Source organism: Fulmarus glacialis, unplaced genomic scaffold (genome assembly GCF_000690835.1).
Source record: "Fulmarus glacialis isolate BGI_N327 unplaced genomic scaffold, ASM69083v1 scaffold43943, whole genome shotgun sequence".
Taxonomy (NCBI): domain Eukaryota; kingdom Metazoa; phylum Chordata; class Aves; order Procellariiformes; family Procellariidae; genus Fulmarus; species Fulmarus glacialis.
In genome coordinates, this window is record NW_009203149.1 from 2,235 (window position 1) to 27,703 (window position 25,469).

The window sequence follows — 25,469 nt, forward strand, 5'->3', positions numbered from 1 at the left end:
TGGTTATATTGAACTGTTTAAATATTAGTAAGTCTTTTGTAGTTTAAGCTAGTAGTTAAAAACGACCTATACTCCTCTGCCTCCCTTTGGCTCCTCTTTCCCCCATTATTGCCTCTTTCTCCTCCTCCTCCTCCTGTTGCCTCTTTGGAAAGGAAGAATGAATCACCACAAAACATCAGAGGGAAAGAAGATACTTTGGTAGGCATGAATGAAGTGTTTGTGTAGAGGGATCAGCCTTGGCTGAAAGAAAAGTGCTGTATGACCACAATGCAGACATCTTCATTGCATGGCTTAATTTACTCCAACTTAGGATTCATAGGCTCAACATGCCTTTATGTACTCAGCTGAACAGGACATTCTCTTCAATTTTGTGGAAAAATCATGTCCACAGATTCCTGAAGTTTGGTTTCTTCTCTCCAAGATTATTACAGTCCTGCAATGTTGGGCCTGAAAACTGATCAGGAAGTCCTTGGAGAACTTGTGAAAATGAAAGTTCCAGCTGTGGCAGAGCTGATGGAAAGACATGGAGTCATGTGGACCCTAGTGGTGTCACGCTGGTTTATATGCTTGTTCATTGACATTCTTCCAGTAGAGGTAATGGGTAACATAAAGTTCTCTTAATATACACTTATAATCATTATTTCGTTTGTAGTAGTTTAGTAATAATTACCTACTGGAAATCAAGAAGCTGTAATCTGAATTCTCTCCTTTCCTGCAGACTGTGCTCCGAATATGGGATTGTTTATTCTATGAAGGGTCAAAGATCATCTTCCGCGTGGCCTTAACATTAATTAAGCAACACCAAGCTTTTATTTTGGAAGCCACGAATTTCCCTGACATTTGCGATAAATTTAAGCAGATCACCAAAGGAACATTTGTAACGGAGTGTCACAGCTTCATGCAGGTAAATCCTCTGCAGCTTTTAGTTGTTACAAATTAAAAACAAGACTGACTTACAAATGTTTTGCTCAGTCAAAAAGATGGATACAGTTAGGAGAAATGTATCTGTAGGAATTGCCAAAAGGATGGAGAATGGTTTTTATATCAGAAATGCAAACCTTTTAAAGAATATTTTTAAAGAATTATCATCTAAATCCATATATAGTAAGCCATTCACATTATCTGTCATATAGGGAAAAAAATTCTTTTTGCCCTTTTTACCAGTTAATGCAGGAAGTCTGATGAGAAAGTAACTTTAGTGCATTCTTTCAGTGAACTATGCATTGTGTTCCTGTACTTTTTTCAGATGAGTTGTAATAGAATCTTGTAGAATAGACACAAAGTAATTTTAAACTTGCATTAATAAATCTTCACAGTGCCAGAATATAAAGCATGTTTAGTCAAAGAAAAAAGGTAACACCAAGTTCTTTTTTCCAGACAAAATGCATGAAGTTGAGTGCTCAAGTCTTATGACAACCTGCAAACTAAGAATTATTCTTGTAAATTATTAATAGATTGGATGCCAAATCTGTATAAAACACTAGATTCAGAGCTTAACTCAAGAGATTGAAACGTAGAAGATGTTAATTGCAAAAAAAACCCAGGAGTACATCTGTCATAAATCACTTGGCCAATTCCACTATCATTGTTTGCTAAGTGTGCACAAAACTACATCCCAATAGGTGACTTTTACTCCTAAAAGAGTTTTGTGCTCACATCAGAGCTCTGTGCATAGGTCTGTCATAGTAGGATGTCATTTATGTTATGTTTCATCTTTGCTCATATAGAAGAAAAATAAGCTTAACTTACTAGTGTTTGTGAGCCTTTTAATTAAAAGAGCAAGGGAAAAATGTATCGCAGGTACAGCTTAATTTAGAAGGGAGATGTTTGAGATGTCCATAAAGGAGTTAGAATAAGAGTTTTTTTAAATGTTAACTGCCGTAAGAATAACAGTTCAGAGGCTGATACAAACACTTGTCCTTGAAGGACTCCCTCCCCTGCATTTAATTACATTATATTTTACAGCAGCTGTTTTTAGAAAATCAACTACCTTTTTCTTGCAGTTACTCTGAATAAAACATGTATTTTAACTGTGTTTGTTACTGTAGTGAGGGGGCTTTCAAGGCAATTAAATAAAACCGATTTAGGTTCTTATGTAACTTTGAAACACATACTTTTGGGTTTGGCTTTGTTTCTTTTTTGTTCCCAGCAGTACAGACAGTGGTATCAGTGGAGGTGATGACAGCTGAATATTTTATGTCCCCCACCCCCTAAACAAAATCTTAGTTTTTAGTTTAATGCAATGCAGACTTCTTTACCAGAACACTGTTCAAAACTGGCTCAATTATAATTTCATCTCCAGAGTTGTCAGTTACAACTACAGAGAACTGAGGGGCTAAGTTACATCTTAACTGTAGATTAAAGTGCATAAACTTGCAGCTTGCTTCATAGCTTTGTTCAGCCAGGAGTTTTAGATGAAGTAGTGAAAACAAATATATTCTTCTTGAGCAACAAGTCAAAGCAAAAAATATTACAGATATGCGTGACAGCATTTGAAATGCCTCAAATTCTTACATCCATATACATTGCTAGTCTGGAAAGCTCAGTAGAAAAGAAGAGCAAAGGCTGTACAGCGAGGGATTAAGACTGATTTTTTGCAGTAGTAATATATTGTTGTATGTATAGAATCATAGAATCATTAAGGTTGGAAAAGCCCTCTAAGATCATCAAGTCCAACCGTCACCCCAACACCACCATGCCCACTAAACCATGTCCCTAAGCGCCTCATCTACACGTCTTTTAAATACTTCCAGGGATGGTGACTCAACCCCTTCCCTGGGCAGCCTGTTCCAAGGCCTGACCACTCTTTCAGTAAAGAAGTTTTTCCTAATGTATGCATGTGTTCCAGAGCCTGAACAACCTATGCTAGCACCACATGAGAAATGCTTTGTAATATTACCCAGGATAGGTTAATACATTCTAAATATGCCTGCCACCCACCAACACAAATGCCTTCTACAATAATTTTAACTGGACACTTATATTCCAACTAGCTTTTGTATAACTTACAGCACTTGTTACTGCTGCAGGTTTACCATGTCTTTACAGCAGAGTAGATGAAGATGCCACCCTGTTACAAGGAGGACAAACAGCAGTAAGCGTTTTCACAGTCTGGATTATCAAAGCAGGGATTTCACACTTCAGAGAATTATGTGAGAATTCCAGCATGTTGTCCAAAGCCAGAATTTTAACTAAGAATTTTCTCCTTTTGCCCCCAGAAAATATTCACAGACCCTGGAAGCTTGTCCATGGCAACAATCAACAAACTCCGAGAGACTTGCAGAGAGAAATTGCTTTCTCAGGGATAACTCGCCAGATGTAATGAGGTGGTCAGATACTACAGCAATTGACACATTCCTCTATTTGCACTGACTAAAGCACACTTTAAGCTTTCCATGAGTTAACTGACACGACCAATTTTTCCTGCCTTTCAAGTAAGTGTTGTTAACACTTTGTACTGTATGTCAGACTTCGTAACTGGAACTGGTGGTTCTGTTGGGGGTTTTTTTGTGGGTTTTTTTGTTGTTTTTTTTTTTTTTAAAAGGATTAGTGTTTTCAGAGTAGAATGTGATCAGTGTCAGGACACTCCTTTTAAAAAAACTCATCACCCTCCTTGTCTTTTCAGGGCATTTTGTAATGTTAAAAGAAAACAGGTGTATAAAATTACATATCCTTCCTACTGTATTAACTGTGACACTGCTATCATTTGTACAAAATAAATTAATTTAATTTGTCAGAACCCGTTTCTTGGTGTGAAGAGAGTAAAATATCTGATCTCTTTCCTGACTGCCACTAGTTGGCTAGAATACAAGCATCTTGCTTTTTCCTTGCTGCTATCTCTTAAGGAACTCAATAAATGTGGCAAAGTGCAGGGCAAGACAGCAATGAAGAGCAAAGGTGATCTTCACTAACAGTTACTCTACACAGTGTATAACAACTCTTCAGGTAAAGGCAGCAGGGAGCATGTGCAAGTCCAGGCTACAGAAAGCAGCAGCAAAAATTCCTCTATAACCACTCTTAATATTTTATATCCTTAGTCAAGCTTTTCTAGCTGTAGCACAGTAGGTGACAAGTAATTTGACTCAAATCTGGAAGTAGTATTTCTCACTTTGTTGTAAGGGATGCTGAAACTAGATGCTGTACTTCTACTTTGTGCTGGTGTACTGAGGTTGCACTACAGGGGCTATATCCTCATATACCTGTGTCCCTAAAAATTCTGAGAGAAACACTTGTAAAGACAGCCACAGACTTCTTCCTTGACAAGGAAGAGACATCAGGCAGCTCCAAAGCTGCACCTTAATGCGAATCTAAATATCCTACTCCTGGGCAGAAACGAGCAAAGCAGCAGCCCTCCTCCTGGCACTCAGGCCACTTCCACCCCTGCTGGGGCCAAGTGCCCATGAATTGCTTTCTTGTCCTTTCAGGGCCCTCTCGTGGCCAAACCCTTTCCCTCACCTTCCTGATGGCTTTTTATTCTCCATGTTGAACAACTACTGTGGAAAGCCTCACCTTTTACCACCACACTCCTTTTCAGACTCTACTCCAAGTTATCTTCATTCCTTGTCAAGGCAGGCTTATCTTCCTCCCCTCTCCTCCCCGCAGACTGAGTTTCTTTCATTCCTCAGCCAGGGGGGAACCCCAAGACATTTCAGAGGAAATAGATGAGTGCTCTTCTAGACAAGTAAAGACAGCTACTGAGCAGTATGATTCCAAGCTTTCCCATCCTTTTTGGTACCAGACACCTTCTTCCTCGAGTACTGAACTGTAAGGACATTAACAGTACCACACTTCCAGTACATCAGCAGGTGTTAGGAAATACTAGTTTATTCACCACTGGCAAAATCCATAGTTTCCAGCTACCTTCAAGGTAGCAGGACAGATGGTCCAAAGTATACCACCCTTATTGCCATGCGTTCAGTTCTCCTTGTCAGAAGAATAGTGTTCTGTGCAATGTTTCAGCCTTGGTTCCCGCCCTGTGTAGCTAGTACTGTTAATACCAAAACATTACTGCAGGAGGGAGTTAGGGAAGCTTTAAACACAAAGGTTCATTTCCAACACACATAGACCTCAGCAGACATGCGTTTCCTACTCTGTGGTAAGAATCCAACTTCAAAATAAAACCTTAAATGTCATTTACACAGTCCTTATACCGAGTATCTTAGCAGCACTTTCAGAAAGTGATGCTCAGCAGGGCAGACCATTACACTGACATTTCTCAGCACATGGCAATTTAATGTAAGAGTTATCTTCTCCAGATCTCAGGTTACTGATACACAGAAGCTTTACCGGTTTCCAAGCACAAAGTCCAAAACAAGAGACCATTCTGAAGACACATACACAGTTAAGCCTCACCTTTGTGCCACGCAGAGAAAAAACTTAAACATTTCTTTAACACTAAGGGTTGTTTAAAGCTCTCAAAGTAGAGCCAAACCAAGACATTAGCACTAACCAAATGGTCAAATGTTTTTAAGAGTGATCAGCAACACTAAGATATACAGAAAAAAAGTGTCTTTATTAGCATTGTTACAGGCAATGCATACATAAGAACTGATCCTTAAAGTGTACAACCCCCCAGCCAAGTTTAAAGCAAGAGAATCAGCAGATTGAGATCTATATTGTACACATGTGCAGTAACAGGATCTCTCTGGACCTTCCAACAGAAGAGACTGAAATCACTTTACAAAAAAACGTAAATAAAAATAACACCCATTTTAAAAAATCACCAGCTCCTAACAAGCTGGCATAGCATCAAAAATATCAAACAGGGGAGTTGTCCAATCATAAAGAGTTCCTGCAAGATTTGAGTATTGCGTTGTTCACACCCTGCATATGCCAGGCATTGAGTTTAAAGCTTAGTAAAAAATACACACCTGAAAGACAAGGTGGAGTTTAGATTTTAAATTTCAATTTTGTCAGTTGTTACTAAATTTCTTTAAACACATCATCAGTATAATTAACATCATTGCTGGATAGCAGCAGTACGAAGAATGAACCTTTTCCCTTTGTTAAGAGTTCTGAAATTGAGTCAGTGTGAATTAGCAACATCCCTCTCTGTAATCTTTAGCTGACATTACCTTACGCCAATTCCAAAAAAGCACCCTTAAAAACTTTTAGCTTGTTTCTAAGTGGGTAAATATTTAAACTAGTTAGCAAAATTAAACACCAGAATTTTCAGAAGTTATTTTTGTGCATAGTTAAATGCTGCAAGATGATTTCACATTTAATAAAGCAGACTTTAAAGAAGAAGCAACTTGCAAGAAAAGGTGTTCCCTTACAATATCAATCTTAGCTCAGGGGAAATGTGTGTGTGTGTGGGGGGGTGGTTTCCCAGCTTCTTGCAATTGCTTTTCATCTACACTGGATTTTAGTGCAAGTCATTAAATTGTTTGATATCCAGCATGGCTCCTCTTTCTGCCAATCAGGTAAGCAATCAAGACAATTAGAACAAGACCAGCAAGGGCTGCACCAACTATTATAGGGATCAGCATGTTATTTTCATCCAGCTGACATTCTTCCACTGGAGAGAGAGAAAGAGATCCATGTTAGGCACTAGTACACCAACAGACAGCTATAGCCAGAACTTCAAGTTTCTACTCTCAGCACATAGATAAAACTGGCTCAAGTTCACTTCTAGCTTAGCTTGCCAACAACGAAAAGGAAGCCAAGTCCACTAACTATGATCAATCAGGATGAAGTCTTTCTAGTACTAGTTGTATGCACAATATAGAGATTTATAATAATTGTTTCCTTCTCAAGAGCTGTTACTGTTATGCAAGGCTTAGCCATCGTAAATATATCCATGCGACTCCTCTCCTAGCTTTAACCACAGTCACAAAGGACAGCACTAACTAGAAGAGTCAGGAACTTCCCAGAACTTTGCCCCTTTCATACAACTGTCTGCACACAGTTAGGAGGGAAAGTTAATGCTCTTCCTTAACTCTTCTCTGTACCACAAGGAACAAGTCTTAGTTATTTCAAAGCTGTTTACATACTTGGTCGCACTAGCCTCAACTCAGACACCTTATCAGCCCCTACAACATCTGTATCCAGGCATGCAGAGACAAAGCACAGCACCCACAAGCTGACACTTGACTACAGAATATTATATGCTTATATCAAAGTACACTTCACAAATCTTAGGTTCCCCCCCAAAATGTAAACCTCTTACCTGCCCCAAATTTGTCTCCATCAATCTTGAAAACCTGGATCTGAACATCAAATACATTGACAAGGGCTTTGTCCGTGACCTGGAGATTCTCCTCGGCACTGCACTTGTAGGAGTTCCCTACTGTAGCTCTCAGCTCACTCATGCTGTTGTTCGATGCTTCAAACTTTGGAACTGTGTAAGAGAAAGTCTTATTACAGAATCCTGAAGAGCAGGAGCTGTAAGCTCATAGAGCTTAAATTCAATGCATTCATCTCCAACGTTTTTAACAGGTTATTTAATGCAGACAACCCTTAATATTTATAGAAGTAGTCATTGAAAGTAGACTTCTTAAAAGTCCCTACCTTTTGCTTCAGAAGGCAGAGTTGTGCTTACATTCACACCTTGCAGGAAGAATTTTTCAGTACTTGCATTCTTTTAAAAAAACAAACCAGTAGTTGTCATTTAAGCTAATGATGTACAACATAAGCTGTTAAGATTTGGCTTCAATTCTGCATGCATTTTGAGAAAGGTTTTCAAAGGATAGTCCACAATTGGGATTAGCATCCAAAGGAAGAACTTAGTTGCACTTTTAGAGAGAAAAGCTACAGAAAGTATGCACCTTAGGGAAGATTATTTTGGGGAAGGGAAGGGGGGCAGAGAAAGGGGGACTGTCACCCCTCAGCCTGCTGACTTGACCTCCACTCTAAAGGTATAGTTCCACCCATGCCTTAACCAGGCTAGTACAATGATCTCACCTGTGCTACAGATACAGAATATTAATGAGGACTTAAATCCAGTTCCAGACTTGTACAATTAGATGAGATGCCTATTTGTTACAGGCTATTCCTCTGCTACAGCAGAACTGTTCCCAGTTTGGGCAAGAAGCTTTAGAGCGTAAGGCAATATAATCTTAAAAGAAATTCCCATTCCAAACAAAAGAGGTATCTGTCTATACATACATGTGTGTACATACATGTATATATTCTTTCCTCACCACAGTTACCAAGTATTAAACCCTCGAAATCCTAGTATTAAAAACAAAGGAATGAATTACTCCCCTTCCTGTAATTGCATCTTTTTTCTCCTGTACTTGCCCCAATTAGTTTTCCCACATGAGAAGTCCTGCAGACCCTACACGCTTTGTCTAGAGATTCTTACCAATGCAAAGTGGAAGATAACCCTTGTTTTCTCAAAAGTCAGATTCAAGAAGGCAGACGTATTGCCACATGTCCCAGAAGAAGTTGTATTATGGGGTATGAAATTCAGCAAATCCAATCCCATCTATGAGAGAAGAGGATCAATTATGACATTTGAAGAGATTAATACATCACCATACATACAGTTGACTTCTAGCTTGCTTGTACTCACATGCATACAATGCTGTGTTTGCCCACACATTTTACAGACAAGTGGGCAGATACAAGTGTGAGTTACAGGCTGGTGTAAGCTGCACCTGAGTTACCAGGCTGGTACAGAGAACACAGGGCATCTTTGCATGCCTAACGAAGCTTTCTGCAGCCCTGACTGGCTGCAGCCAATAACCTCCTGCTTTCTCCACACTAAACTTCTTTGGTCCCAGCAGCATAAGGAAAAACATTAGTAACCACCACTACACAGGGGGAAACAAGCTATAAAATACTGCTTTGACATAATCAAGGGAACTGCCTGTAAGCATGATCATCTTGCATGTCACTTCAGTTCAAAATGCTTTAGCTTTGCCCACAGTACATGGTTTTATACTGTCCTGTATCTGCAGAAGGCTGTGGGTTAAATGCTCTTGCCAAGCAAACCAATAGAAACCTTCAGTAGCTCTTATTTGACCCTCATGTGACTTTGGACCTATTTGCCACTTCCTCACCAGTCATAACACTAGAAATCAGCTGTTCCAGCAGAGCTAGAATGCAACGCTACAGGACACAGCTTAGGGAATTTCACACAATTCAGGTGGCTAAAACACAGTTCATAAAAACAAGCCATCATACAGCCACACACCAGCTAACAGTGCTCATGATTTTACCTTGCAGTCTTCATAATCATAAATAAATACAATAGATTCCTTTGCACCACCACATACAGCATTAGGCAGCTAAATCCTATCCAGATACCACCTTCCTCACACCAGGTCCTTTATCACTGAGATCCAACTTAAACTACACAAAAGCAGCCATAATTTGATTGCCTGCACTTGTCCTCGTTACCTCAGATTAAGCCCCAGGATAGGAAAAAGCAGCTTGTGATCAAAGGTCCTTATAACAAAGCTTTACTGAACATAAAGGTTTGCCGACCCTTGGTCATTGTTTCCTACTGAGGGCCTTCAGCAGTCCCTTTGGGATTACGCCCATAGCTTTGCCTTACCGGTTAGCAGGTAACGGGTTTGTCCGTGGGGCTGGCAAGCTGGGCTTTGCATCAACAACGGAGGGAGAGAACCTGTGCTGGGGCTGGGTCTTACATGAACCATGTAGCATTCATGCTGTTAAAATCAGCCATTAAGTAGATCTTACGCATTAGAGTCAAACCCAAGCCTCTTCGGTGCTGGCTGGACGTTAACTAAGTCACAAGCCTGTCCAGTTTTACAGTAGTAATAATTTTCCCTTCTAATAGTCATTCACTGTTTTCATTCAGGTGCCTCAGGCCAAATTCCTGTATTTCATTTAACAGTTTAAAAATCTTGTTTAGATGGTGTCTTTGATAATATTATTCCCCCTACTCATATCTTGATAATTTTTACTGCTTCTGTGAAATGACCGTATACACTTACTGGATTTGACAGACAAGTTAGTACGGTTACTGAATGGAAAAATCTTTAATGACTACTTTCAGTAGGAGAGAACTGTTTGAATCGTCACTAGTCTAGTCCAAGTTAAGCAACTCAAATAGAAGACAATCATGGATGAACGCTCCAAAAGAACTAAGGTTTTTAAAGAAAAAATAATTTACCAAGTTTTCCCCAAAGAAGGAATCTGAAGGCTTTGAAGAAAAAAAAAGAAGTACCTTTTCATCTTTTTTTAGATAGGTGATATTAAGCTGTAACCCCATGTAGGCAAGTACACAGGTTCCATTTGGACCAGTCACATTGTATCTACCAACTTCAGGATTTGGGGGTGATGCAGTTGGTGCTGGGCTAGTTGTTGGAACGTGGCTAGTTGTTGGAACGTGGCTAGTTGTTGGAACGTGGCTAGTTGTTGGAACGTGGCTAGTTGTTGGAACGTGGCTAGTTGTTGGAACGTGGCTAGTAGTCTGTTTAGCAGTTGTAGGCACTACAGCAGTAGTAGAGACCATATCTTCAGCACATTCTGTCTCTGGAGAGAAAGGAAAAGAGTCATTACCAAACAAATGAAGCTGTGGGATGCTCTACCTTTTTAATCCTCAAGGGAAAGGAGGACACAATTTCAAGTAGCTTTTGCTAATAGAAGATAATAAAAACACAATGGTAAAGCATTATCTAAACTCTTGTTGCAAAGTTTGAGACACTTTTAAAGCCTGGCATGTGAAAATGACACCTCTGCTGTTCTTTACAGAAGTTCATGGTGACTACATCTGCTTTTATACGTGTCTGTCATTTCATTTCACCATCAAGTCAGGATAAATAAGATACTGCTATGTTGACAGAACCAGAATAAAAACACAATGGTAAAGCATTATCTAAACTCTTGTTGCAAAGTTTGAGACACTTTTAAAGCCTGGCATGTGAAAATGACACCTCTGCTGTTCTTTACAGAAGTTCATGGTGACTACATCTGCTTTTATACGTGTCTGTCATTTCATTTCACCATCAAGTCAGGATAAATAAGATACTGCTATGTTGACAGAACCAGCATTTGACCCTCAGACACTCTGAGCACTTGTGTGCTAGAAGCAGAAGAACCGTTCTGCCCGCTGTTAAAAGTGGTCTCCCAGGAGATGCGTTGTTCTCCTTCCCCTCCCTCCCTCAGTTCCACTACCAGGTTGTGAGGACCCCATGTCATTATTTTGGCAATACCCACAGTAACATTGAAATACTAAAGTCCTCATAGCAGTGCTGTGGCTCTTCTGTCCTTAACAAAGGGATTCTAAGACACTACTTCTGATGGCAAACGTTTTGCTATATCCTCTCCCTTTGGGTCTCACGTCCATCCTTCCTTTCAGTCCTGCATTAGTAGCCACCCACCATCGGGTGTGTAAGGCTGAATGAAGATGTGCAAGACTGCCTTCTCTTTTCAGACAGTTCAGCAGCAACTTCCAATGCAGAAGGAGAGATAAAGAACAGTGACTGATTTATTTGCCAGCGTACTCAGAAACACCTGGCAGCAAGATCTTAACTTGATCTGGGAGCCAAGAAGGTTCCTGCATTGAACATCTAAGCCAAAACCAAAGGTCATAGCAAAGACATTACTGTAGTAGAGGCTTCCATGTTCCAAGCCAAGGTCATCTCCAGTGTCAGGGATAACAGCTTGCAACTTTATAAGGACAACAGCAACTGCAGCAGCAGTCATTTCTGACTCAAAGGGCCTACTTTAAAATTTAATCCAGACATATCTTGCAGATACTAGCTATCTAATAAATAGCCTCTGAACTTAAAGAGCAACTTAACTTTCGATTGTGGCTCAGAAAGAGGAACTCTTATCACACCTTCTGAACTCACAAAAACTCCAACATAGCACGCTTTCCTATTTCTACTCCATTTCTGGAAAGTCAAAGAGCAGAGGGAAGGTGGATGAATGGAGGAGTGACCCTGTCTTCTGTAGACTTAATAGATACTGGTCAGGTCCCACAATGTGTTACTTTCCTAACAAATAAACCAGCTTTTATTTGGTACTTCAATGAAAAATTTCCCTCCATCTGCAAGACCCCCACACATACAGCCTCTTACTCAAGTTAGCAGAGAGGGAAACAATGAAATCACTTCAAGTGGAAGTTTGTCCTAGGTGGAGTCTTGATACAGTATTTTTAGCTGAACTGATTTACAGCATAGTTCCTAGTAACTTTTCAAGACAGATTTGGAGATGAGAAAAATTTTTACATCTTTTTCTGACAGCTGTAGAAAAAGCAGCTGACAAAACTACCACAGATAAAATTAAAGCCTCCTTTTCTTCAGAGCTGCAGATAATCACTGAGAGAGAGAGTTCACTGTTCTTTCTCTCTCCGTAACCTCAGTCACTAACTTCTAGGTACACTGACAGAAGTTACCATTACTAGTGATGCACAGATGCACTGAATACTGACTCTTCTTCCCTTCAGTGAGCCTTGCCCAGATCACCAGCAGAAATATCCACTAATGAAGGAGTTGCAGGGAAAAAAAGTTAAGGGAGAATTCCAGATCTAAAGTTTACCAATAAGTAGCTGTGAAAAGGACAGGGGAAGTCTCAAGCCTACAAGAGTGGAAAGAAGGAACTGATCTGGAAAAAACACGGTGATTTTTCAGGGTCAAGATTAAAAAAAGGATAAAGTGAGAATTCTTTAACCACCTGAATTAAAAAAAAAAAAAAAAAACACAAACAACAAGAAAGAGAGAGGTCATTGTGCAGTAGGAACGTTAAAAAAAAATCTGGGTGCAGTCCCAAGGCAGTAATAAAAACTTAGGGATGATGATAATTTAAAGAAAAAAACTGAGCATGGCAGTATGGATAACAGAAATGTGGAAACAAACAAAACAAAACAAACAAAAACCACCCCAAAAGCTTGAACTCAGACCAAACAGCATCTACCCCAAGATCATAGGAAATCATGTGTTTCTTCTGAGGATCAATAGTTTCATCAAGACAGTGATACCACAGGATGGAGAAAAGCAACTCTGGGGAAGTGATCCCAGCAAATTGAAGTGTTTATATTAATCTAAAAAAGAGAAGTAATTAGGAATAGAAAAGAAAACAAATGCTGACAAATTTGTGTTGCATAAGGAACACCCTCCCGAAATAATGGAATACTGATTTTTTTTTTTTTTTTTAACAAAAGGACTATGTAAGAACAGGTAATAGATGGTGTTAAAAAGAAAATTATTACACAATAGGGAGATTTTATTGAAGTTGTATAGAGGTTAAAAACCAGCTTTTGCCAATGTCATGGCTTATGTTCAAGCCTGCTGATAACTGATCACTTATACTTATCAGTATAATAACTGGATCAAAATATAATATTTAAAAAATGAGATTGTTCTGAAGACTGGAATAATAGAAATCAGTTTGTTTTGTTTTGTTTTTTTTAAATTACAAATTAGGTCCACATCTTTGCTGCAAACTACTTCACTGAATGGAAAAGGCTGATCAAGAACATGATATACACTGAAATCTGAGCCAGTCAAGTAAGGCAGCCATAAAAGAAGTCAACTCCAGTATTATCATGATTCAGGCAAGGTATTTTTCAGAGACACAGGACAAGGTGTAGATACTCCTGTAGAAGGCACTTGTTCAATGTATCCATCACATGCCAGCACTGACTACCCTAGTTTTTAAGATTCATTTCAACAGGAGCATAAATGGGATTAACAGCATAAGAAAGAAAAGTTCTACATTTCCCAGAGAAGATCAGACTTCTTACTTGCCCCAAAAGTAAGGCACAGACTTATCGCTCCCTAAGATACCATGGGTAATCAAACACCATCCCTGGAGGTATTTAAAAGACGTGTAGATGAGGCGCTTAGGGACATGGTTTAGTGGGCATGGTGGTGTTGCGTTAACGGTTGGACTTGATGATCTTAGAGGTCTTTTCCAACCTTAATGATTCTATGATTCTATCAAGAGCCATGTAAACTGCAGAGTGTTGCCACAAAAGCAAAGGACATGAACACGCCATGAAGTAGTTTGTCTTCTAATCATTATAGCAGTGAAATTCCAAAATGCTTTTCAGTACAAGCAATGAGGACAAAAAGTCGTTTTGTGATTTAGCCTGACAATCATCACTGTTACAGCTTATATAAGGCCTCCTGTAGGAAGATGTACATAACTGCTCCCTACAGACCAGTTCTCTATTGTCTGCCATTATATCACTAATTTTCCCCAGAGCACACAGTAACTAGTTCAAACTACTTTGGTAGAGGCATAATACTTGGAAGTTATCAGATACTACTTAAAGTAGGATTTTGGTCACGTGCCCAGTCGACCTACTGCAGCACGTGTTTACACCCATAAATACTCACGAACAGAAGGAATGTTCCCTAATACCTATACAAAATCCATGGGAACACAGTGCGCTATCTTCTAGTCATGGATGCTAACACCCCTACAGAGAAAACCTGAAGCAGGTCTATTCATTTCAAAAGATGCTGCTATCAGAGCTTTCGATCCAGTTTGTACCTGCCTAAATATGATTAGTCAGGACTTAAAAAGAAATAATCTATTATTGGAAATATTAGCTCACCAAGTACATTTTCTGCTACAAGATACCTACTGTTCATACTGAAAGTGCCATTTGTGAGATAGGCTTCCAAAGTAACATTGCTAAAAGTAATATTCACATTCTTCATATTGACGTGCTTGGAGTTGATGCATCTGTATTTTGTGCCCATATATGCCTGAATAATAATTTTATGTGATACTCTCTTCACTTCTCCTGTAAAAAGATTACATTGCATTAGTATGTAACAGTATTTACAGAAACAAATCGGTATTACATCTGGAAGGATTACACAATAAGAACAGGAAGTTTTCATTTTACCTGCAGTTGAATTATGGAATAAAGTTGCATCTGACAGGTTGTAGTGGAAAACTAGCTCTTCGACTTGGTACTTGTCTGAATATTCCGAGAAATTGAGGCTTAACAAATGTCCTGCTCCAAAACCCAATACCAGAACTGGATGAGATGTGTTACCTTTACCACATGAGCTCTGTGGCTCTACTGTAGCATTTTGTGGAAGAAAAAAGTGTGCAAACTGTGGAGTAGAAAACAGAACTCATGTAAACAGCATGATGTAACAGCTTTTCCTTACTGCTTTTTAAATATCCTATGAAACTGTTATAAAACATACAGCTGACATTCATGTATGCTATAAGACATCTACTTATATACCTGTATATAGCAAGTAGCATGTTACTGACACTTGGATGTCTAAGAATATTGTTCTCTGAAATTTGAGAACAAAACAGTACATACTCACAGCACCTTTTAGACTTTTTTCCCCCTGAACGAGCACTATGAATTTGCAGGTACTTCTATACTAGGTGAATCAAGTCTGGCAAACTCTGGACATGTGAAAAATGGGAGAATTTAAGCTTTGCTTCTTGTAGTACAATTGAGTAAGAACAAAAGCAAATGGTACAGCCTACATAGTTTGGCTGTAATACTTTGAGTTTATTACATACTGAGAAGTAACTTGGTACCTGAACACCAATACAATGTTTACTGGAAAGTTTTGAGCTTACTGCTTACAAGAAGAAACAGCCAAAAGCAGTTATGAAAGCAGTCACCTCTGAATGCAAACTTGCATACCAGTATGAGCAGGATCTCAGACCATCAGCACCACTGAAAAGGTAGACTATGTAATGTAACTCTCAGCTCAAATCACACATAGCAAGTGCACCACCGGCAAAGTAGTAGGATTTTTTTCATCTCACATTACACTGATGGCTAGGAAAAAAAATCAACTTCAACAAGAGTGCCTCAAAACATGCCATTGCAATGAGATTATAAATAATCCAAAATTCATGTTCAGTAGTAAAGATACCAAAAAAGTAAACTGAAAAGCCGAGTATTTGTGAATAAAAATTCTTAACTTCCCATTAACAGGCTTTTGCTGTTAATATGGAACAACTTGTATGCACTGCACTAGTCTGTAGATACACGGAAAGCTAGAGATTTGCTCAGTGAGATCACAGATTTCAGGGAAGTTTAAAAGCTACATGCCAATGGCCATTTCAGTTCAGATTTAGTCCATGTAAGTATGACCAAGTTCACCAAAAGACAACTGGTAGCATTTTTGCCTTTACAGTTCTTGGATGTTCCAATGAAAGCCATTTTAGCTACCAATAGGACTGGTGTGGAATTTCAGTCACAAAAGTAATTTCACACTTTTTTCACACTGTTTGTGGTGGTTTCAGGCAGACTTAACCCTGTTTAATTAGAAGCAGCATCAACTTTTCTTTATTACTGATGCAACATGACCGGGAGGGGGGAAATCTTTGCTGAAGCAGTTTTTCATGCTTAAATATTTGTAAAGTTTAAATACTGCACACATGCAGAAATACCACACATTTTATAAACACAAGTTAGAGACAAGCAGTGAGATACTCCCCTTACCTCTTTTTGCCCATGGCTTTTGTATTCCACTGAGAAGGCTACTGTCAGATCAGCAATTATGCAGACCTTACCACTTGAATCTTTCACCTCAAATGAAGAGGAAGCCTGTAAAAAGCCTGTTAAGAATGACAAGTGGTTAACGTGGGGTCACGTATGTTTTTATTTTTGATCCCAAGGAGACAAATACATACAACTACACATTTTAGGAGTACATCCTAAACAGCAGTTGAGTTTGGAAACTTGGGCATTAACGGTCTCTATACTAGCTTCAACATCACTAACACACAGAGGACAAATTTAACACCCCATTTATAAAAAGACAAAGCCATGCAAACCAAAACTGTTGACACGCTGGGTCCTCAGAGAGTAAGAAAAACTTGGAACAAACACCAGTCATGCTGTTCAAGCAGCTACTCAGTGTTGACCCTACACAGCAACTATTTTGCAAGCTTCAGCCAGAATTGACTTAGCACATTTGGTCCTGCATGCCTACAGCGCTCAGCCTTCCCCCCGCAGCACACCACACAGCCTTCATTTCTGCTGTACCAGGACACTCAGCTGTACATGCACTGAATGCAGCATTTAGAAAGCTTGGATTGACTGCAGATGTTTTGCAGGCACTGCCAAAAATAGCATGATGGAGCATGCCACCCTTGCCAGGAGAACTTCTCTTTTATGTCATCGCGCTCTCCGCACTTGAGAGGAGGATGGGGGCCAAGACCTTGACATAGACTGAGGTTATGCTTACCTGACTGGTTTAAACGAACCTCAGACTGAGCTGCTGACAAACACACAGCTTTTCCCCCCACTCGGTCCCCTCGAGCCCCAGCGCTCAGAGCACTAGTACAACTGACCACACTAGTACTGACTTAACAGGATAAGAACGTGTGGCAAGAGGAGCACAGGATCATCCTTTCTGACAGCAGCATGGACTTAGGCCACCTCCACTGACAATGAAGCTTCAGGCTGGATACAGCCAGAAAGCTGGTTATCTCATACTTCATTTGCGGTAAGGGCTAACTGGACAGTGCTCCCATATCTAAAATCATACCAAGGTGTTCCGAGTTCTTTATTGTAGAGCATTTTGTTTTTCTGATTCTAAATTTGTCACCACACACACACCCCCGAAGCAAACCTCACTGCAAAAAGCCTGCACCATTTTCATGCTAGCACTTTATCAGCTTGCATTTGCAACAACTTCAATTTTGCAGAAAACCTGAAAAAAAAGCAGCTGCAAGACATAAACCACTCCATTTATTTCAAGCAAATAACTTTAAAGAGTCAAACACGCTAATCCATTCAACTGCTGACACAGCAAAAAGATCCAGCTGAGGGATTATCCATTAGCTAGCTTCCCTCCCCAAGAAGTTTTCAAAAAGCAAATCCCAATTTTAAAACTTTTCAGTACAAAACTATGGTGCATACAATCGTATTAAGACAATTATTAGGAAAAATTGGACTTAATGTCAGCTTGACTTGGGTAGAAGGCACTTCAGTTTAGGAACACATTGGAAACAATTTCTCTGGCACTCAGCAAGCATTTTCCCGTGTTGCCTTCCCCTTAGCAACAGTATATCCTCCCCCAGCACCAAAGGGGGCCAAAACTTAAGCTGAAATTCATACATTTTACCCAGCTGTTTAAAAAGTCTAGACTTGAAACCAGAGCTAGCCAGAAGAAAGAAATTGCTTAAGAATGGATAGTGTAGAAAACTGGTATTTCAAAACAAAATTGTCCTGCCTTTGACGTTATGTCCAGCTCATAATGTTCACTAAGGAACATATATTGACAAAGAAAATTTTATTTATTGCAGTTCAGCGCAGCGCTAGAAATAATCAATGCTCCTCCACATGGAATTTTCAATTTGTAAAGTTTTCTTCAATTACATTTACATCTGGAACGTGTTTAGATTTTACCTAAGCACTTATTTTCTCAAAAGCAAGCTGCTTACACTTTCTTGAACATTTCTAGCACAGCATAGAGGTAGGGAATAAGAGTCCATGGCTACTTGAACTGACACTACCAATGGAAAACATGCTAGAATGAAAATCTTCAGTGTGCATGCTGACTCCCTTGTTTGATAGCTATTAAAAAAGCTTGGCAATGTTAGAGCTAAAAATAAATAAGTAATAGGCAGTAAAAGAATAAAAGAAGCAGAAAAAAAAAAGTTTTAAAAAGAAACACAGGGGAAAGAAAAGGCTGAAAAACAATTAAGAAAATGTTGCTGACCTAAAGGAAAATGTGACAGACCTGCCCATTACAGATGATTCAGAGCACAACAAAAGACAGCACAGAGGTACCAAATGGAAGACAGATTCTGGGAATGATGAGCTGACAAATCACCCTGCAAGTTTTAGTAATAGAGAATAAGAGGTGTGAACAAACAGTAAAAAATACCACCTGCATAACTATCAGATTTTCGCAAGATTACGTTGATGCCATGATATGAATCCCGATTTCATTAGTGTGGAAAAAATGCTATAAAACCCCATTCCTTCTTAAGAAAGTTCAGTGGCTGCTGGATTTGCAGTGTCAGTGATGAGACAGAAGTATTAAGCATGAGACACTGAGCTGTCCTCAACACAGTGGCAAGAGGGCTGTTTCACTGCGAGTAAGCCAACGTGCATGAGGATGGTGATCAGAGAGCGCACGGTGCTGCAGCATCATCTGCTCCCATGGATTCGGGGCAGAGATGGAGAGGAACACAGATGGAACTGAGTGAAACATAAGGGATACAGGAGCAAAGCAAAATCAGAAAAAACCCACTGAAGAACAAATCAGAAGACTGAAGGAAAAAAGGTCCTGCCTACTCTTCTCTCCAGCCAGTTTAAGGCAGAGGAACAGCTCACTGGGTTTGGCAGGAAAGCAGCTGTTGAGTTTCTGAAGGCAGTTTCAGTGTCGACTAGTGATTAATGCATGAATCATCACCAGCCCACAAATAGTAAGAGCCTACAGTCAAAATATCAAGAATACAGAAAAGCAAACTGATGTTGAATCAATCTGTTCTGGGAATACTTCTAATTAAGTTACATAAAGTATTGCTCAATTTTATCATGGCATATCTACAAGTTGAGAATATGGCTCGTATTTCTCATAACAGTATCATTATTTGTTATTTAACACAATAACTGATACAGCCTCCAGTTTCTTAACTTTAGACTTTAAGTGCTCTTCTTAAACTGCAGCACCCTATTTGAAAACTATCTATGGTAGAGCAAGTGCAGTACTTCAGATTTACACAGCTGAACGGCTCCTAGACTTTTCAATAGCAAAAAGAAAGTTTTGTAGAGTTCATTAGTCATTTGGCTGGAAATGCTACTTTATGGATATCTAGTAGAGGAATCACAAAAAATGGACTAGCATCAAAGAAATTTCACTTAGTTCAGATGCTTCATTTGTATTCCAACAGGTTGCAAAAAAGGGCTGCTTCCATATTTATTCTAGTTGCATATTTTCAATTGAAAATCATAAGAATCTCTCCCTTTATACCTCATTTCTGAAATTATAGTCTCATGCAAGAAAAGATTGAAGGCAAAACTGCTGAAGCAAAGCTGGATATGTTACTTGAATTAAATGCAGCATCCTTCCTTATCTAACATATCTATCTCAAAAAAACAAGCAGAGTGTATTAACACTCCGAGATACAATAAACAAGTCAAACAAAACAAAGACTTTCTTGGTGATATAACAATTTGTCTGAAAGAAATCTACCTCAAAGTTAAGTTTGTTTCAAACTGAAAACTACAAAGCTAACAAAACAATCTCACACATTTGAACGATCTAAATCTGAGCCCTTCAGAATGGCAGGATTCCCCATCTCTTGACCACACAGAGATGCTTTCGGGTTTCAACCTTTTTATAATTGAAATCCTGTTAGCCAAGCACAGCTGCCCTTGGGTTACTCTCCCACATAATGGAAACCTACTAAGGGAGAAAGATTAATCGTCGTTGTGCTCTAAAAAAGCAAGCATATATCAATGGCAATTGTTTACACTGTCTGCTTGCAAAGAGGACTTCAGTTACTATAGTTAATGATCTACTTGTCTCCAATTTTTATTAGAAACATGGAACATTGGCAATACGGATCTCAAACACAAAAGCTACTTTTATACAATTTGGGTTTTGTTACTATATTCATGTTCTCTGCATAAAAAAACCCTCTATATTTTTCTGCCTCCCTCTTGGAAGAAAGGGCAGCAAGCCATCCAAATCCACCTGGGCACATATTCCACATCATCAGCAGTTTAAGCGATACAGATACCTAGTGGATGGGACTCTTTGTGACTATGGCATTAGGGAGGAAAACCACGGCTGCAGCGTAGCCCAACTAACCGCTCCCCACAAGCGCCGCAACAGTGCTTCGGAGTATCACACCCATAGCCTTGTCATACACACCCAGACTCTGCTTGGCTACAGCCTACCCCATAATTACCGCATGGCATTACTCTGAAGGTAAGGGATGCTTGCTAACAGACGCCAGCACTACACAATTATTCTGTACCTACGCTACAGCACTGCTGTATTGCCCTGCACCCTTGCCCAGATGTTCTTTGGGTATACACAGTGAACGTTGCTATCTATGGGGCATCAATCCAAGGAGAGAAGAAATGCTGGTTCTTATTTAAAGAAGGTTTATTTCCCATTGTACCTGTGAACAGAAGTGCCCAGTAATTTACTCATTCTGATGGTTCAGAAGGATACTGTCATCTTAGTGCCATTTCGTGAACAAAGTCACCTTGCGACCTTAGTCACCACTTTAGACTCCTAAGTCTATGCCAGAGAAGAGAATGGAAAAATCCCTGAGGAGTTACGCTCTCCTCTAATCACTTGTCTTCTAATCTAAGCACCACTCCCAGAGGGACAGCTGGTACAAGTCCCTTCTCAGAAGACCGAGTCAAGATCACTTGCTTAGGATTCAGGATCTATACTACCTTGGGATAGTACAGAAAAAACAAGAACTTAAAAAATAATGTATTTTTTGAAAAATCACACTATTTACCAACTAACATTTCTGGGGAACAACTGAAAGCAGGAAAATTCCTTGACAGACTTGATGTATGAACCACTTTGCATGAGACAAGATGGTCTTCATAAAATTAGGAGTTATACTTACCTGTCAGCAATGGACTCAGAAGACTGAACACTGGCTATCTGGAAAGCATAGCAGGGAAAGACAAGGCTGGACTCACTTCAACTGCTGTTGGACACACTTGAACACAAACACAGTGGTGGAAAGGGGAAACAACTTAATTCACAGATGGATGAGAATACTTTAGGGGAGAAGAGAATCAGTGCACTTGTGCAGGTGCAGCACCTGATTATATCAAGTACCTGATCCAGCCCTAGAAGATGCATCCTTGCCAACTAATAGGGACAAATTCATGCAGTCTCAGATTATGTTTTTGATATTGTTCATTTCTGTTAAGGCAGTAAACATTTTGTTGCTCAATTCAAGTTTGCAGATGAATAACCTCTGTCTTTATAAAAAAATTTATAAAAGTACAAAAGCATTACAAAGGAAAGGCTATTTAGCAGCTGCACATTTGCCATTTGGCCAGAGAATTGCACAATTGCATCAAGTTTAGTCACATGAAGCTTCTTTATGGTTTCCTATCTAGAGGAAGGAAGTCCTGGGATAGCTCTACAGCAGCTGATTACGTGATCCACCAGGAGGTCTGAACTCCTGTGGCTACACCCTTTTCAGCACTCATACAAGTTCATTTTGCACTTGCTCTGGTTAGTGCTGCTGTATCACACCACACAACTAGCACGCATCCTTCAAGGTAGCTGGCAGCCCCAAATAACATTTTGGAGGAAGGAGCACTGTGTTGACAATTTAAAGAGAAAGCCTCCCCAGAGGAGAGGATATTGGAAAAAAAGATAATAAACCAGCTGCCTGAGTAAACCACTCTCCTAGTCCTACTGAGAAGAAAGTAGATCTCACCCCGTAAAGGAAAGTAAGGACATACTGGTGTTGCCATATTATACAGACTAAATTCTGCCTTGTTAAGAAATCACAAGCCACTGAAGTTTAATACAAAAAAATGAATGTATTAAGTGTGGACTACTGTGCTCAAGCCTGAACACCAGAGAGGGAACAACTAGACAAATGCCCACCGAACCACAGAGCTGAACCACATTTGAAATTCCGTACTCCACTGCCAGGGCGCTACTAACACTCTCACACTTTGAATTACAGTAGAAAAAGTAGTACTGACAGCCAGCGGTGCTGCCAAGCTGCAGAGAAGGTTAAGAAACTGTTACCCTTAGACTGAAAGGGGTACCAGTCCACCTTGAAGTCAGATGCACAAAAAACATGGAAGCCTGATTTAGCAAAACATAAGATACATTTTAAAATAGTAGGCCTATAATTTAGAATTAAGATAACGCAACGAAGTATTCAAATAACTGTTGTAACTACTGCCACTCACATACCCAAAAGGGTCTCCTGCCAAGCTTAAGAGAATAAATACCAAGAAATCCATATGGCACCAAGTTTTCCCAAGGAATTTCCAAATAAGGTCTGACTTGAGAGAAAAGACAAACTGTTGCAGTTAAACTGAAACAAGCAAAGGCGAGGCGTGCCTTCTTAGCGCTAAAGATAAGTTATCTTTAAGACATACGAAAGGTTTAACAGAGATAACAGTAGTTAACTTCTCAATAAATTATCCATCTTTTCTTTTAGGAGGGTTCCCCTGTACCTAGATGTAATTCTTCACCTTATCATCCTATTCACTATAGAACAATCTAGAAGCAGGTTACACCAAAAATGAAACTTTTAAGTCAGCCTGAACAGGAACCTCGGGAGCGTATCTCAACAGCAGCATGTCAGGGAGCCTGCGGAGTACTTACTTGGCAAGGAAGAAGTTACTTTACAAGTCAGAAAAGCTGCCTAAGTCAAAGCTGAGTAACCTATTGCAGGCTTGGGACTAGCACACAAATTCAGATCCTTAGAGACTGTGCCAACACACTTAAAGAAGCTAGCAAGCAAACACTATGTTAAGGGCAGCATTTGCCAAAGCAATGTTTTGAAAGTCACACAATGTAAAAGCAGTCATATTTTGTGAAAACTACTTTATATTCTGTCTCAGTTCCATACAGCTAGCAATGCCAAAACTACAATGCCAACAACACCAAATTACTCATTGGCTGGAATTTATTATCCAAGTTTCTCTCAACTACCCCTACATTGATAGCAAGGTTTGGAATTCCCCTTTGGACTAGAGTTGTGCAATAGAAACACGTGGATTATGCGTCAATAACCTGAAGCAGCATCACACTACCTTTTCAAACTCATTTTTCCTTCCCCAAATCTCAGACACTTCACTATTTACTCACTGATACTGAATCCATGCCTGACTCTAAACTTAGATTTTCAAAAATGTTTTCTCTGATGTGTTTGTGTTTCAGCAAGGAAAAAAAATCACAGGTGCTCTAGGACTCAAAGAACACAAGCGTCTCTGTTGGGTTTGGCACACAATCCAACTGACCCATCATGCTTAACAGCAGACAAGCACCATCTTCCCTCATATTTCAAAAAGCAACAGCTGGCTTTGAGGGGAGGTACTTAATTTCCCACAGCCCCCTTTCCCTGTATTTATCACTGTATAAATAAATCTTTTTTTTCATTCCATATGCATGTTTGATATTCGTGAGGAAATTCGTCACGAGATACTTAATGCTGACATATGAAATATTCAGCTTAGTGCTTGCTGCTCAATGTGAATGGAAAACTGAAACAGTAAGTGAGGTGTGGTGAGGTTTTCTGCAGGAGAAAAAACTTTCTATTGTCCCAAAGTCAAGGCATTGCCAAACAAGCTCTCACATCTGACCCACCCATGCTAATCCTTCAGCCTCCCGTGATCATTACCTTATCCTGATCAGTGTTCACTCAGACTAAAAGGCTGCAAACGTCTAAAGAATTCAGCTCATTATCTTCTCATTATCTGATACTCTTCTCCCCTCACTGCCGCCCAAGCCCCACACTTTGGCAGAAGATGGTGGAGCCTATCTGTACTCCAAGGAGGAGTCTCTGTTTGCACCACAGAGTTTTCCCCCAAGATTGTAGGATAAAATTACGTGGAAACACACAGCTGGTGTTTCTAGACACTGCTACAAAGCCCTATTTGTCAGTAAATAGTTACACTGTAGTAAAATAAACTAGTCTGCTGCCTCAGCTGCAGCAACCTAACATATTTTACGTGCCAGAAAGTGACAAAGCTATATGCACCGAATTATGTTTGTAACTGCTAATTAAGCAGGGGAAGACTACTACAGTCCCAGAAAATGTTATCTCTGGTACCACATAAAAACTACGCAGGCTGATTAGAAGACAAACAAAAGCAATTCTTCATTTAAGCCATAACTATATTAAACAAGCTATACAAAGAATTCGCACTATAACATCAGTTCAACACCACTTAAGTTGCAGATGCCAACCCTAAAAAGCAAGTCTGATAGCACTGTAAGTCACTGTGCTCGCTAAACAGGCTCGCAAAGAGCTGGATATTTGAACTGCTCAGGGCCCCTTGTGAGTGACACCTTTCAGGCTCAGTGTAACAGCGAATCTGAAGCACTGTCAACGACGATAAGGATATTTACTATCAAAGAAATGTCCGAAGAGTTTCAAAGGCTCTCATAATCTCCAAAATGAAGGCTGATAACCATTCTCAACTGCTGCTTTATTCAGGAAATATATTTTGCTAGCTGCTGAAGAAGTTTCCTTTGCTGCCAAAGCCACATTTCAGAAACTTGATAGTGTCGCGTGATGTGGCTTTCAAGGCAAGAAAGCTAAAGCAAGGTACTTATTAGTAAACAAGCAAGACGCACTTCCTCATAAAACAGCCCGGCTGCACTAACAACCCTTCTCACCACGGCACTAAAATCTATTTCAGCGACATTTCAGATTCCACTCAAAAAATGGTAGGATGAAAGCCATTAAGCACGGGAGCATTACAGGCCCTATAGACAAGAGCTACTTCCTAGCAGCGACATCAGTAGTTCCTGCGCTTCCATGCCTTTTGAGAGGTAAAGGCGCATTTTCAGGCTCTTCTTCCCGGAGCGCTGTCCCCAGATTCAGCGCAGAGGCGGCGGTGAGCGCTGCCGGCCGCTGCACGG

The 25,469-nt window shown here is 39.8% G+C and overlaps 2 protein-coding genes across 2 annotated transcripts; one reads left to right on the forward strand and one right to left on the reverse strand.

Moving 5' to 3' along the window:
* Positions 1-401: 401 nt before the first annotated feature.
* On the forward strand, positions 402-3,469 carry LOC104074427 (growth hormone-regulated TBC protein 1-like; the record flags this gene model as incomplete). Its single annotated transcript, XM_009574534.1, has 3 exons — positions 402-594; positions 719-904; positions 3,219-3,469. Coding segments are annotated over 3 exons (469 nt in total), but the record flags the coding sequence as incomplete, so codon positions are not given.
* A 2,022-nt stretch (positions 3,470-5,491) lies between these two features.
* On the reverse strand, positions 5,492-16,470 carry LAMP1 (lysosomal-associated membrane protein 1; the record flags this gene model as incomplete). The annotated part of the gene is made up of 9 exons (XM_009574535.1): positions 5,492-6,517; positions 7,169-7,339; positions 7,510-7,579; positions 8,306-8,428; positions 10,139-10,295; positions 10,386-10,446; positions 14,510-14,671; positions 14,777-14,990; positions 16,355-16,470. Coding segments are annotated over 9 exons (1,214 nt in total), but the record flags the coding sequence as incomplete, so codon positions are not given.
* Positions 16,471-25,469: the final 8,999 nt, after the last annotated feature.